Source organism: Argiope bruennichi, chromosome X2, assembly GCF_947563725.1.
Source record: "Argiope bruennichi chromosome X2, qqArgBrue1.1, whole genome shotgun sequence".
Lineage (NCBI taxonomy): Eukaryota > Metazoa > Arthropoda > Arachnida > Araneae > Araneidae > Argiope > Argiope bruennichi.
In genome coordinates this window covers 99,651,744-99,665,052 of record NC_079163.1, presented here as the reverse complement: position 1 = coordinate 99,665,052, position 13,309 = coordinate 99,651,744, and the positions used below count along the sequence as shown (strand labels likewise).

Here is a 13,309-nt window from a genome sequence, read left to right as displayed (position 1 = left end):
TAAAGTTTTATTATGAAAAACGGAACTATATATTTTGAAAAAAACATTGTACAATGAAAGAAACAGTACAATGTGAAGTTTCTTTTTATTCTACAATTTCCTTGCTTACAAACTGTAAGATATGATACATAATAGCCTGTTATTATAGCGAAAATAAAGCAGTTACTCTCGAAATTTGAATACAAGATTTAAAAAAATGTCAATCGCGAACTGAAATTGCTTTCTAAGGTGTCTGAAAAGGAATTTTGAAATCTAAAATCATTTTAAAGTGTATTTTGAAATAATATAAATGAAAAGATTCGAAAACGTAATAATTAATGTACTGTAAAGTAAAATAATTTTCTTATAAAAAATAACGGACATCAAAAGAAAATCATAGGCGCAAAGGCATGATATGCTGTTTTAAATATTCTAATCAAACTTGAAATTTAATTTCCTTTCTAATATTTTAATTTCTACTAAAGTTTAAAAAGTTTCTTTTTTATGATAATCATTTCTTTAATTAATAATATTATTAATAGTATAGTTAAATATCTTTATAGTGTTGTTTTTAACACACTCTTACTCTTAAAATTATGTTTTGACATCCGGATTTAATAGAAATATTTTAGTTTTTTTTAAATACTTTTTTTTATTTTTATTCATATTTTTTACTTTTTAGAATACTAATAAAAATTTATTTAATATATTTTTATAATAACATAATTACAAAATCATTAAAAAATTCATTAGAAGATAATGACATTGATATGATATGAAAATTTCATTAAAATTGAATAATTAATTTCTGAACATATTAAAACGTTGTATTTTTATCGGAAACCCACAACTACACAAAATTTCAGAATTCCGAGAAATAAAGAAACTAGTGAAAAATTGATAACAGAATTCCGTTTTTACACACACGAAGAAAAAAAAATCAAATTAAATAAAAGTGAGTAAAAATAAGTTTACAATACCAAAACTACAATCAACTTAAAAGAAACAACTTAAAAACATTAAATGAGTTTAGTTCTTTGAAATCTCTCTCTCTTTTTTTTTTTTCTTTTTTGGAAAAGTATTGGGTATTTTATTTCTAAGATTTGTTTCATCATTATTTGGGTTTTTTGATAAAACTAACATAAGACAGTAAAAATATTTTTCTACAATAATTAACTTAAAGGGAGTAAATTTGGAGATCTTCTAAAATCTTCTTTATTTCTGTTTTTATGTCCATTATAAGCTTTTGTTTATGTGCGTATCATTAGAGTTTTATTATCTGTCCTATACTAGATATTTCGCGATTCCAAATCCGGACCCAATAAATATATGAAAAATAAAAATGATAATTATGATACAAAAATCTTTTAATAGAAGATTGGAAAATCAAGGATATTAAAAATAAAGAAAATTATGTTTGTCTTTGCCTTTTTCCTTATTGTTACATTATATACAACCTCGTTTAATTTTGCTCGCCACTTTATATTGGATGCTAAATAATTTAACAAAACGCCTATTTTACTTTTAATTCACACTTAAAAATTGTTCTTCATTCAGTGCATTAGATTTTTATAATGTACAAGAAATGTAAGTATATTTTATGCTCTACTATGAAAATTTAAAAATGAATTCAAACCATGAAGTAAATTTTGAACTCACGATATAGTATTATTTTTAAAATCAGATTCTTGAAACAAATATTCATGGAAACAAGGTTTTTTCAAAACTTTGAATTTAAATTTCGCCAGGAGAATTCATGCATTTTTAACTATCAGAAAAGGAAATTTATTTCTCTCAATGTTTCAGATAGTAATTAATAATGAATTAAATATTGCTGCACACGTTTCTTTGTACTTAATATACATTAAGGTTGCTTTTCTTTAAACTAGTATTAAAAGTAATTGAAGTTTGTCTATTTTAAAAGCGGAAAGTAAGAAATGTTATGTAGCTCATATTTATAAAAGGAAATACAATAAAAAATGTTCTTGCAAGTTAATATAAAGAGCACAAATTAGTATATTAAATCCAAACGATGAATAAAGTAGAAATGTTTCAAATATTTAACTAATTTTTTCAAACATTTACACATTAAAAATTCTCTTACTGAAATGTGTTTTTGATAAGACATAAGATGGAAAATATGTTCAAGACTGATATTAAATTAGATGAATTTGTGAATGAGAAAGAGTACTACGAATAAATAATCGACTTGCTTTATCTTCGTTTTTTTGGTGATGTACGACTACATCTCGTTCATATGTAATGATACTATGACTATAATTCAATAAAGCCAACGTTTTGTAATTAACCGAAAAGGAAATTCATAAACTAGCTTTAACCCTTTTTAATGGTAAAATCAAGAATAAAGTTTCACAATTCTAAGTTTCCTGTCTGAGTTAATAGCGCTGAGTGAGGAAATCATTTAGCAAATCTACAGCTGAAATTAAATTTAATCAAAGAGAGCTTGTTAAAAATAATTGCAGTATCTTATTTCTTAAGTCTGAATCAATTTGAAGTACGTTCTAAATCATGAAAAATTTTACATTTCCTATCTGCTACTATAAGAAGCCTGTTATACAGTGGTATGTTATTGGATCAGCTTTTGTTCACTTTATTATTTTATTGCTATTATACCATTGTTGACATGCTGTTTTTATTTATAAATATAATACGAGAGAATAGAATACTGCTCAATATGTAGTTTAATATATCAAATATTCTCAAATTCAGAAAGAGATGATAGCTTAGATTCATATGGCTATGGCGTCCTGAAAAAAATCCCAGCATATCCAAAGAAATTAAAATAGCAACGTAATGATCAGTAGAATTTTGAGCAATAGGCATCTGGATGAAAACTGAAGAACGTTGTACTATGAAAAACACATAGAATATGTTTTTCTAGGCTTAAAAAAGATTACCAACATATACTGTTTATGAAAAATTATCCTAATTAAATGTTAACTTTATTTATTTATTTTTTTTGAATGGATTTGATAACATTGGATTGTGACTATAAAACATACAACATATATTTTTTTTAATGCGTCTTCTTCGTCCTAATACTGTCGAGATTTATCTCAAATGTAATAAGTAGCTCCTAGTGAGGCTATGGATTTATAGCAAATTCGTAGAAAATAAAATCTATGAAAATAAATATTTCATTTCATACTTCAATGAAATGTACTAAAATAGCCTTCGCGCATATGTATGTAATAAATTCAATTTATCCGCATTCCTAATTGTTTGAATTCATAATAAAAAGACACTTTAATTTCCGAGATGAGCGGGGTTTTGTCATCTAAGCTCTCAAGGTCTAATTTCTCTAACTTTGACAGTCCAACATGAAGCTGCAATATCATATTAAACATAACGTGACTAAAATAAATGATTGCTGAGCTGAATTTCTGTAAAATTATAATTTAGGGCCTATATAAGAGTCAAAAAGTTTCTCAAGGCCTTCCTTTTCCTGTTTTGGGAGCTGCTATAGCGAATATGTCCCTCCATAGTCATAGACTTAACGAAGAATTTCTATAAGCTGCTAAAAATTCAACCTTTTCTTTAACCATAAAAACGAATAATAAGGATATAATTCCAGATTAATTCATCACCCGCTCATTTCCAAGAAGATATATTTCATGCGTTTAAACTGACAATGTTTAATTAAATAAAAAGGTTAAAGAACATGCACTTTCACTTTGTATGATAAAATTCATGCATGATTGGAAACTTATATTCAGTTTTATGTTACTATCATGTTATCTTATTACGAATTATTATTCACCTGCCGTTTTAAACGGCAGGTAGGTAAATGAAGGAAGCAAAGTGAACTTACCCATGCTCCAGTGGTCTTCCGTCGGGCATGTGTGGCATGTGTCCTGGCATTGACCCTGGATGGGCCATAATACCGGGTAGATGATGGTTGATTGGCATGTGGGGTACTGCAGGAGGTGGGGGATGGTGGTGTGGGGGTGGGTTAGGTGAGGGGTGGTGCGGCGGTTTCCACCCGGCGTCCTCCAGGGCCGAGGAGCCTCCCTGTAGTCACGCGCGAGAACCGCGGCCTCTCATAGCACAAGTCGACTTGGCCCGACCGCGGGGCTTACGGGTCTGAAAAGAAAGAGAAAGAAAAACTGTCACATTGGTAACTGACAACCAATTGTAATAGAAATGCAAAATACAACATAATCAGCGAGTAAGAACTGTGAAAATGTGTGCTTTTTAAGTTATTCAACTGTATACAATTTCAAGCTACTTCCGTTTTTAAAATTAACTATTTTTTAACAACCTGAACTGAAATTTCATTTTAAATTTCGAGGGTGCACGTTTAAGCTCCTACGAGTCTAAATGCTCCGAAATCTAAATGATTGCTCAGCTAAATTTCTTGTGATTCTCCTTTTGAAGATAAATGTGCAATATATGCTCCACACTATGTGCTCCCATACCTTATTTTCTGACTTTCTGTCTTCTTATTCGGAGCATGTCTCTTACTGATCATGGATGTAGCAAAATAATCTTAATCAATGGTGAAAATTTAGATTTTTTTAAATAAATATTAAAATAAATTTATTTAAAATTAAGATCTGAATTCCAGTTAACTTATTGTCTGCTACTTTGTTCAAAAAATTGATCTGATATGCATAATTCAAGTTTTATTATGCATATAGAAATATTATAACATATATATTTCTATATGCATAATAAAACAGACTTAATAGATCAAAATGTATTTTCCAAATAATTTAGTTCGTAATTATAAAAAATGCATGATGCTGATGAAAGAAATCTTTTTGCATACACAAATACGGAAATAAAGTATTTATTTTTTATTGCTCACTTATCGATAATAAATTCTGAAATTGTTGAATGATTAACCTTGAAAGTAGAGAACTTAGATCTACAGTTTTTATTAATATTTCTGTAGCTAGTTAAAAAGTAATGACTTATTTTAATTGATGCTGAATTTTAAATTAATGCATAAAGCGGACACAATATATGTTCATTCTACGATGCTGTTACAAGAAAAAATAGTTTGAGCAAACCATTACTATCATAGGACATCAGAAAAAAACAATTTCCATGAAAGACACCTGAATTCACAACATTAAACACAAGCCAGGTTTTCTACCCTTTGAAACATCTAGGGCTGTATTTTTTGCTGTAGAAAAGGAGAAAGGTATCCTTATACTAACTATAATTAAGGAAATTTTAAGAGATTATTTTAATAGTTAAATTATATTAGTACCCTGTTTTGATGCAACACCTGGGTTAATTTGACACGGTTATCGTGATCGGATGATGGGGACGAAGTTTGCTATTAAAATATTAATAATAATGTATTAAATATAATATTAAAATAATAAGCATTATATTGTTATTAATAATAATAAAATAATACTCATGTCCAGATGTTAAGGAATTTTAGTGAATTTACATGCTATTTTACAAACTGTCATTCCACGCCGAAGTGAGAGCCTTTGTCCCACGAAGACAAAATTAATAATAAATGCCAAGTCCGGGGTTTTACAGTGGAATAGGGTCTAAAATGCGCGATCCTACCACTCTGAAAGCGTGATTCTGTTATCAGGCCATTGCAACTTTTGGGCTCTTTTAGAGCAAAGATACGAAATAATTAATTTAAATCATTATTTCGTAGTCTTTTTCAATTATTTAGTTAAATTTATTTTTAATAGTATGGAGAGGAAATAAGCTGATAAAAAGGGCAGCATATACAATTTATATATCCTTCTGTCATCATGATGTTTTGAGGAAACCCATAACATTAATCGCAAATTCTAAGGAAGGGCTAAGAGTCGTTCCCAAATTCAGAAGACATACAAGAGAAGAGATGGTTAAAAAGAGGTTAAGAAGCTTAGAGAAGAACGAAAATGTTCATAAAACAAGGGATTCGTATATTTTAATTATTACCTGTTACCCTAAAATTTCCAAAAAATCATAACCTTTTTTCATCTTCGGGTGGAGAAACAGATATTAATTCTGAGCCTTGAATTATTTATAATAAGGATGCCATCTGAGTCACTAACATATCTCCAACTTCCATGCCTCATCACATAGAGATGAAGAGAGAAGAAGAATCCTGATGGATTTACTGTGCATCAGGTACGGTATTTAATTTAAGTTTTTAGTTTTAGTCATTAAAACAAAATTTAAGACCATGTAAATAAAAAAAATATGGTGATTGTATTTAAAAATGGCTTTAAATATACTGTAAGACATTTTCTGTATTGTTCTTTCATTTCCATGGATAGGAATTATTTTTACAATTAATCTTTTTATCTAATCTAAAATCTAATCAATTAATCTAAACCATTTAGATTCTATATGAGTTTTCAAAAATACATTAAAGGAATGAATTTTACATAAATATCAAGATAATCTATTTACTTTTTCTCCACTTTTTGTATCTTTTTAACGAATACAATATAAACGTAAGCATCTGTAATATAGTTTATGAACCGAGTTGATCTTTTATTTCAACAATCAATCGTTATTATTCTCCCTTTCTCAATAAGAAAAATACACGAAATTTTCTTCCTTTCCTACGGAAACTGACAACTTCCTAAATTGATAGTTAAATAAAAAAAATTGAAAAATTCTCTCACTATAATTTTGTTTAATATAAGAAATCCATGGCATGAAATGAGATAACAGAAAATTATTTAAATGTTAAAAGAGAATAATCTCCCACCCATAAATAATTATTTGAACATAAAAAACTTAAAAAAATTAAGTAAAACATATTCGAATTTACCTTTTATTGAATAACTTTTTAATTAAAAATAATTCGAAGAAAAGAGTAGTTTTTTTTCCTTTGAAAACAAACAGTTTTTTACCTGAAAAATACAAAGCTAAATTTTAATTTTATCACTAGATAAATACAATTTTTGCCTTTCATCTCAAATTTACAAAAGAACGAAGAACGAACAAGGAGACTATTCGAGAGCGGCTTATGGACTAAGCGGTACTTAAATAGCATTAGTTGCTTAGTTCCGGGAATTGACCCTCCCTTGTTCTGGGAGTAGATCCTCCCTTAGCTTACGCACCCGAAAGAGGAAATCAGTTTCTAAATTAACAATCCTTCGAAGTACCCGTCAAATAACATTTAACACCTTCACCGATCGGATTACATTCCACTCTTCGAACCCATTTTTAAACGAGCCTCACTAGCTTTCGTCACTCAGAAATCCAAAACAAGTGTTTACTTTAACTGGGTTGAGCAAATAAATGTTTCTGTATTAACATATGGAAGGTGATATTTTTGAGATGATAATAAAGTTATTAATACTGTGACGAGGTTTGAGATCATGTGATTTTAAAAATAATATTTAAAACTGATAATAAGTAAAGTATAAGATAATAAGTAAAGTAAAGATAATAAGTAAATATTAATTTGAATAAAATCTTATTGGATAAAAATGTAGCCGAATGAATATAACTGATCTAGCAGCATACAATAATATCCCTGTAGTCCAAATATCGGTGAAGTTCACGTGCTTAAATGATTCAGTCACGGTTATTGCTACGGGCTCTTGTTTAAATGATACAGACACGACTGTTGCTTCAGCCACGTACTTAAATATTAAAATCATGTTTATTGTGCAGATATATTATTCATTTTGTTCTATTGTCTTTAATATCTTTCAGGTAATGTTTATGGTTCTACACTTATAATATTTCTTACCTTTAAAAGAAACGGTAATGAATCAAAGAATTATTTATTTGATATTGTTATATTATTCAAAGAATTCTTCAAATAAAGAAATGCAATTGGATGGTGTTGGATATTAAAAAATAGTGGATATAGTAAGGTTCTTAACCAAAATGCCACAATATTCATTACGAAGCCGAGGGAAGTAAGGTATTTATAAACGGAATTGCACAATTTCTTTTACTAAAACTCGAATAACGCCAGCTAAAAACTGTTTAATAAATCAGTGGTTTTCCAATAAAATTTGTCATGATTCAAGACAAGAGTGACGAATTATTAAATACTCTTTTACTTTTTGGATAACCTAATTTAGGAAAAGTGATGCAATACTGGTTTGTATATTAACCAACACACATGTATAGTCCTTATTTATCATTTCTTTAAGAATAAAATGACTCAGAATATCAGATATTCATACTTATTTTTACAAATATTTTAAAATTCATTATAAAGTGATGAAACAGTTGAAGAATTTCTATAGCTCAAAAATTAATATTGATTTAACATGCACTATCTTATTAAAAATATGAAATAGGTCTAGACATATAAGCTATAGCGTGACTCTGCCGATTTGGCGACTGACCTTCGTCAGTGCATTTGCTGAGAGTGAGTGAGTCGTAGAGAAATAATAGAAGTTGTAACAAATCCGCTAGTTTTGAGCTCTGAGATTCTTTTCCTTTCATTACTGATATATCTTCAATTGTGTGTTATGAAGGGGCGAAACGGAACCAGATCAGACAAACCTTGATTCATCTCAGTTTCCTAATTTATCTAAACAGACTTCTCAGATATCTCACCAAATCGGCTATAGATTTAGGTAATGGGTTTAAGTAAACGGAGAAATAAAGGCATTAAACAGTAGAAAAAATCATAAAAAATAAGCCGAAGATAACGAAATTAGAGTTTTTCTCAGTGGAATTCTTTATATTTACAGATGATTATTGCAGTAATTTAACCTCTATTAAATTTACGCTCAATTTTGGTTAAAATTGTTTAGACAGAAAACGTTGATATTTTGCGTTGGATGTAAAATACTTTAGATAAAAGATAGATATAGAATATACGATACGATATAGAATACGAAGAATATACGATTTCTTCCAATTATATTCTACCCCTGATGAATGAAACTTTTATCATCATTTCATGTATAAGCAAGCAAAGCTGATTGAAAAAGTCTTTGCAAAATCTCCGCTTCAAAGCAACACTACCAATTTCAATTTTCAAAATTTCAAAAGAGGAACTGAATATTTTGCAACCGCAATTTGAATATTTTAATATTTGAATATATTGCAAAGGGCATTTCTTATTTCTTTCCACTTCTGGTATAAATATACGGCTTCAAGCTCATACCAAAAGTGAAAAAGGATTAAAAATGTTTGTTAATGGTTCCGAAATATTCAGTTTTCTGCTTTTTTTTTATCCCCTATAAAAATTTGGTAAACCGACATGGAGAGTGTTATTTTTAAACGAATCTCATTGAAATCTCTGTAAAAAATCTTATTAAGAAAACTTCATTGAAATTTTATTCTTAAAACAATTTTATTAAAATTTCTTTGTCGCCGATCATTAACTTTTATGTTAAAACGACGTAGAATTTAAATCTCCTTTATTCTATTCCGTTTCGTGGTCAATATAAATTTATTTATATGATTTTGTTTATGGTATTACATAAGAAAATTATATTAAGCATACATCTGAATTATAATAAAGGGTAATGTTGCGTATAACTAGCTATTGGCTTTGCGGTAAAAATATTTGGACATTTTTGAAAAAAATTCACTTAATGTCTGCAAAGAAGTATAACGTAGGAGAGTCAGTTGTTGATTTTTCACTCTTTATATTTACTAATATTAATATCAATATTTGGAGAAAGGAAAAAGTTTTTCTTGAGATATCGCAGAATATATTTGCGAAAGTCAAACTGAGAATGAAAATTAAAGTGGTGTTAGTTCCCTCCCCATCCCTTAATTTTCTAATATATTTATGAAATGCAAAGTATTTGATTTCCTTGTATAACGAAGAAAAGTTATTCTAGATCTTGGAGACCTTCCCTTTGAATAATTTGGCCCCAAATAGGATATAAATCTATGAAGACAAGTCTACGCATTGAATTTCATATATGTAATTAGCTGCATTTTTGTGCCTTCGCACTCATATCCCACAAGAAAACATTGGGTTAAAAACACAGTTTGATACACTACTACAATTACATTTAAAAAGTTGTGTCAAATTTCATTCATCATCTAGTGTTGTAACGATACTATACCAAATGTCATTTGTCTTGTTTGTTCCATTTTTGACTTAACGATTCACAGATAGAAATATTGTTATAATTCTAAAAAAGGGCTTTTCAAACCAGGGAGATCGGAAACTAGGAGATAAAAAAATCAAAGTCAAAATTTTGACTAACGATTATAAAAGTTTTTCTTTGCTTTCTAATATACAGAAAATATATAGTATAAGTAAACATGGTGGCTAACGTCCAAATAATACAGTAGATTTCATCACTCGTGTTTGAATTCAATTCGAAGTCTGATCTGGATCGCACTATGCAATATTCACTATTGTTGATTGGACCTGTAGGTAGATAAATGTTAATTTTACTATTTGCAGGGCTTCAAGTGCAAAAAGCCTGATCCGCCTGACAGTATTATTTCAGGGACGGTATAGATTTTTTTGTTAGTGAATGTCGCTATTATTATTATTATTATTATTTGTGTGTGTGTGTGTGTGTGTGTGCACGCGCGCTTGAATTATAGGAAAAAACGGTAACAAAGACTTTAGTTGTGGCACTAGTCTGGTGCTTCTACAGCAAATTTCTAGATGTGGGGATGTTTCGTTATAAGATGTTCGTAAATGGATAAGTGCTCATGAATCATTTAAAGTGATGATTCATGAAAAAGTTCATTTTATAGGCAATGACAGAAACGAGTTTGTAGAACCGCCACATGAAGTCAATGATGTTAAAATGAATTCATAAAGATAGATTTATTTCTATTGAAGCAATCTCGAAATGCATTGAACAGCAAGAGGATGTCTCAAGTATGGGTGTGATGCGTTTTATGAGATGACATTAAATAATAGTAAAAAAATCAATTTACCGGAATGTGACTTATTATCAAATTTTAAAAAAGAGGGCTTTATGGATTCATTTTAATTCTGCCTTGCTAAAATTGGCCATATTGCGTTGGGGAATCAAGAATGCATGACCGAGAAACATCTGTGCATATAAGAAGTTTCTCTCTTCCGTGGTGAGTATTGCAATCCTATGGGCTCAAGCTATCTCCACTGCAATGACAGCATGTTGCTTCTACGAAAGGATTTTGGTTGTGTATGGCGATAGCCATTAGGACTCCACTCTCAGCTTTCCCCTTCGCTGTCACGATGACGGTCATTTAGTTTATTCTGGATTCAAAGGCAGAGCAAGGGTAAATCCCTTGTGATTATTTAGGCTCTGATAATTAACTTATTGATAATTTAAGTTGCCTTTTTGTCTTGAAATGCAACATTTTATGAAAGTTATTATCTAAATCCGTGGTTTAGGTAAAGTTTCCCCCTCTTTTTCTTTTCCTATCGAAATTTTCCATTTATTTTTGATAATTGAAAATCTATTGCATTTTAATGTTTAACAAATTACGATGCAACATAAATTATTAAAACATAAAACTTTTCTTCTTTATTTAAAAATACATATTTAGTCTGTCTTGAGAAAAAGAAATTACTCCCTGCCTGAAATAAAAATCACTACAAGCACAATCACGAAGGATGTTTAAGAGCTTAAAAGCATTTAGCGATCCTCTCCCTGCCAGCGATCCAGGTATTAAGCTTAAATGCACCCGAGAGAGATCTCGGTTTCTAAACGAACAATCCTTCAGCTTCCTCCGAGGTCCAAGCTGACAAATCACATTAACACATTCACTGATCGGATTACATTCCACTCCCCATTTTTAAAGTCCCGGAATTTGTTTTCGAAAAATCAGAACAGCTCTGCGCTTTGCTTCCATGAGAGAAAATAGACGTCAAATATAAAATGGAAAGAGGAATTAAGATTGAAATTAAATTGCTATCATCAGTTTTCGACGTCCAATGCTGAGAAGCGAATGGCTGCTTCCGATTCTTAATTGGAATTGGAAAGAGATTGTTGCAATTAAGCTTGATGAGTTCAGGCTAGAATAGCAGAATTTCAGTTAACGTGGAAATGCTAAACTGAATTACGAAAGATAGAGACATACGAAATTAAAAAAAAAGAAAATAATACACAAATTGCTTTTTTTATTTACATTTAAATTAATGAAGTTAAGTCTATTGACAATTTTGTCAGCAGGTTTATTTCAACAGGCTTTGCTTACAACAACACAGTTAGGCTTGTAACATTAAATTATATCTTATATGAATGACATTTTTAAGCATTTTTATCAACTTAAAATGCCAAATATCCAGTGTCTGCGATATTTACAAATAAATGTAATAATGTCTAAAAAATAACATCTAAAAAGATTGAATACTTTTCTATATTCAATTTTTCCTTTGAAAAAGCTCGTGTTTTTATTGTTTAAGTTTGACTTTTAGTAATAATAAATATTGAAATGAAAGTTTCTATAGAATTAATTTCACATTTGTATTCATCATTAATAGAAATCGAATGCAAACAATTTTTATACTTCAGCGTATGCAAACTTCCTGCGCAGATTATTAAAAGACGAACTAGAATCATAGGCTTTTCTTGTACCAGAAACGGTATCTTCAAGAGTTATATGAAATTAAGTAACACTACAAACTATATTTGATAAGTATTTGATTCAACATCGATATCATCTCTTGCTACATAATAGGAGATAGTTCATGCTTAAGCATCTGAACGAATGCAGAAAAATATTTTCCAAAGAAATTTTATCAGAATGCATGTTTCAGAAATCATTACACCGTGAAATGTAATTTTAGTATGATGTATCCCTTCTCTACCATGTTAACCCATAATATTCATCAGCATTTGAACAAAGTGGATCTGGCCTATCATGCAATGGTCTGCTCTGTCATCTGATCTCTACTGCCTCCGATCTCTCCTCGTGGATTCGATACTCCAGCTGACAGCATAGAGGATATTGTGGCACGTATCGCTTTACATATTTGGGGGCCCCTTTAATGCAGAAGGAATTTTCCAGTATACTTCCGTTCAGTAACTTGACAATGAAAGCGGAAGCAAAGGTTTGTAGGCACACGTTCGAGCATCTCCTATAACCTCTGCAAATTTTGAAAATGCTCCTTTTACTATTAATTAAAAAAAGCATGGTATTCGCTTACATATATTGATTCTGATTTTTTTTGCATTGTATTATGACGCATAACAATGGTATTCCCAGCCCTGCTTTACAGCATAAATGGTGCATAGTCACAATCCAACTTTGAGAAACTCAACACCCTTCAGACGCTTACATACGTACGCTTACATAAAAATATGCATTATTGTAAATGTAGATTATCCCTGTACATCTGCTTCAATTCAATGATGGCATATACATAGGCATAAATATTTTAACTTCCATGTTTGTAAATTTTGCATAAATTAATAAAAGTTGAAAGGAACTTGAATAATTTAATTTTTAT

The 13,309-nt window shown here is 29.7% G+C and overlaps 1 protein-coding gene across 3 annotated transcripts in view; it reads right to left on the bottom strand.

Moving 5' to 3' along the window:
- Nucleotides 1-13,309, bottom strand: part of LOC129960381 (LIM domain-binding protein 2-like) — a 363,994-nt gene that overhangs the window by 90,510 nt on the left and 260,175 nt on the right. For all 3 annotated transcript variants that reach the window (XM_056073793.1, XM_056073795.1, XM_056073792.1), the window contains exon 3: nucleotides 3,812-4,083. In XM_056073793.1, coding sequence (XP_055929768.1) covers nucleotides 3,812-3,909 — 98 coding nt within the window. In that variant the 5' untranslated portion in view covers nucleotides 3,910-4,083. The remainder of the gene's footprint in view (nucleotides 1-3,811; nucleotides 4,084-13,309) is intronic.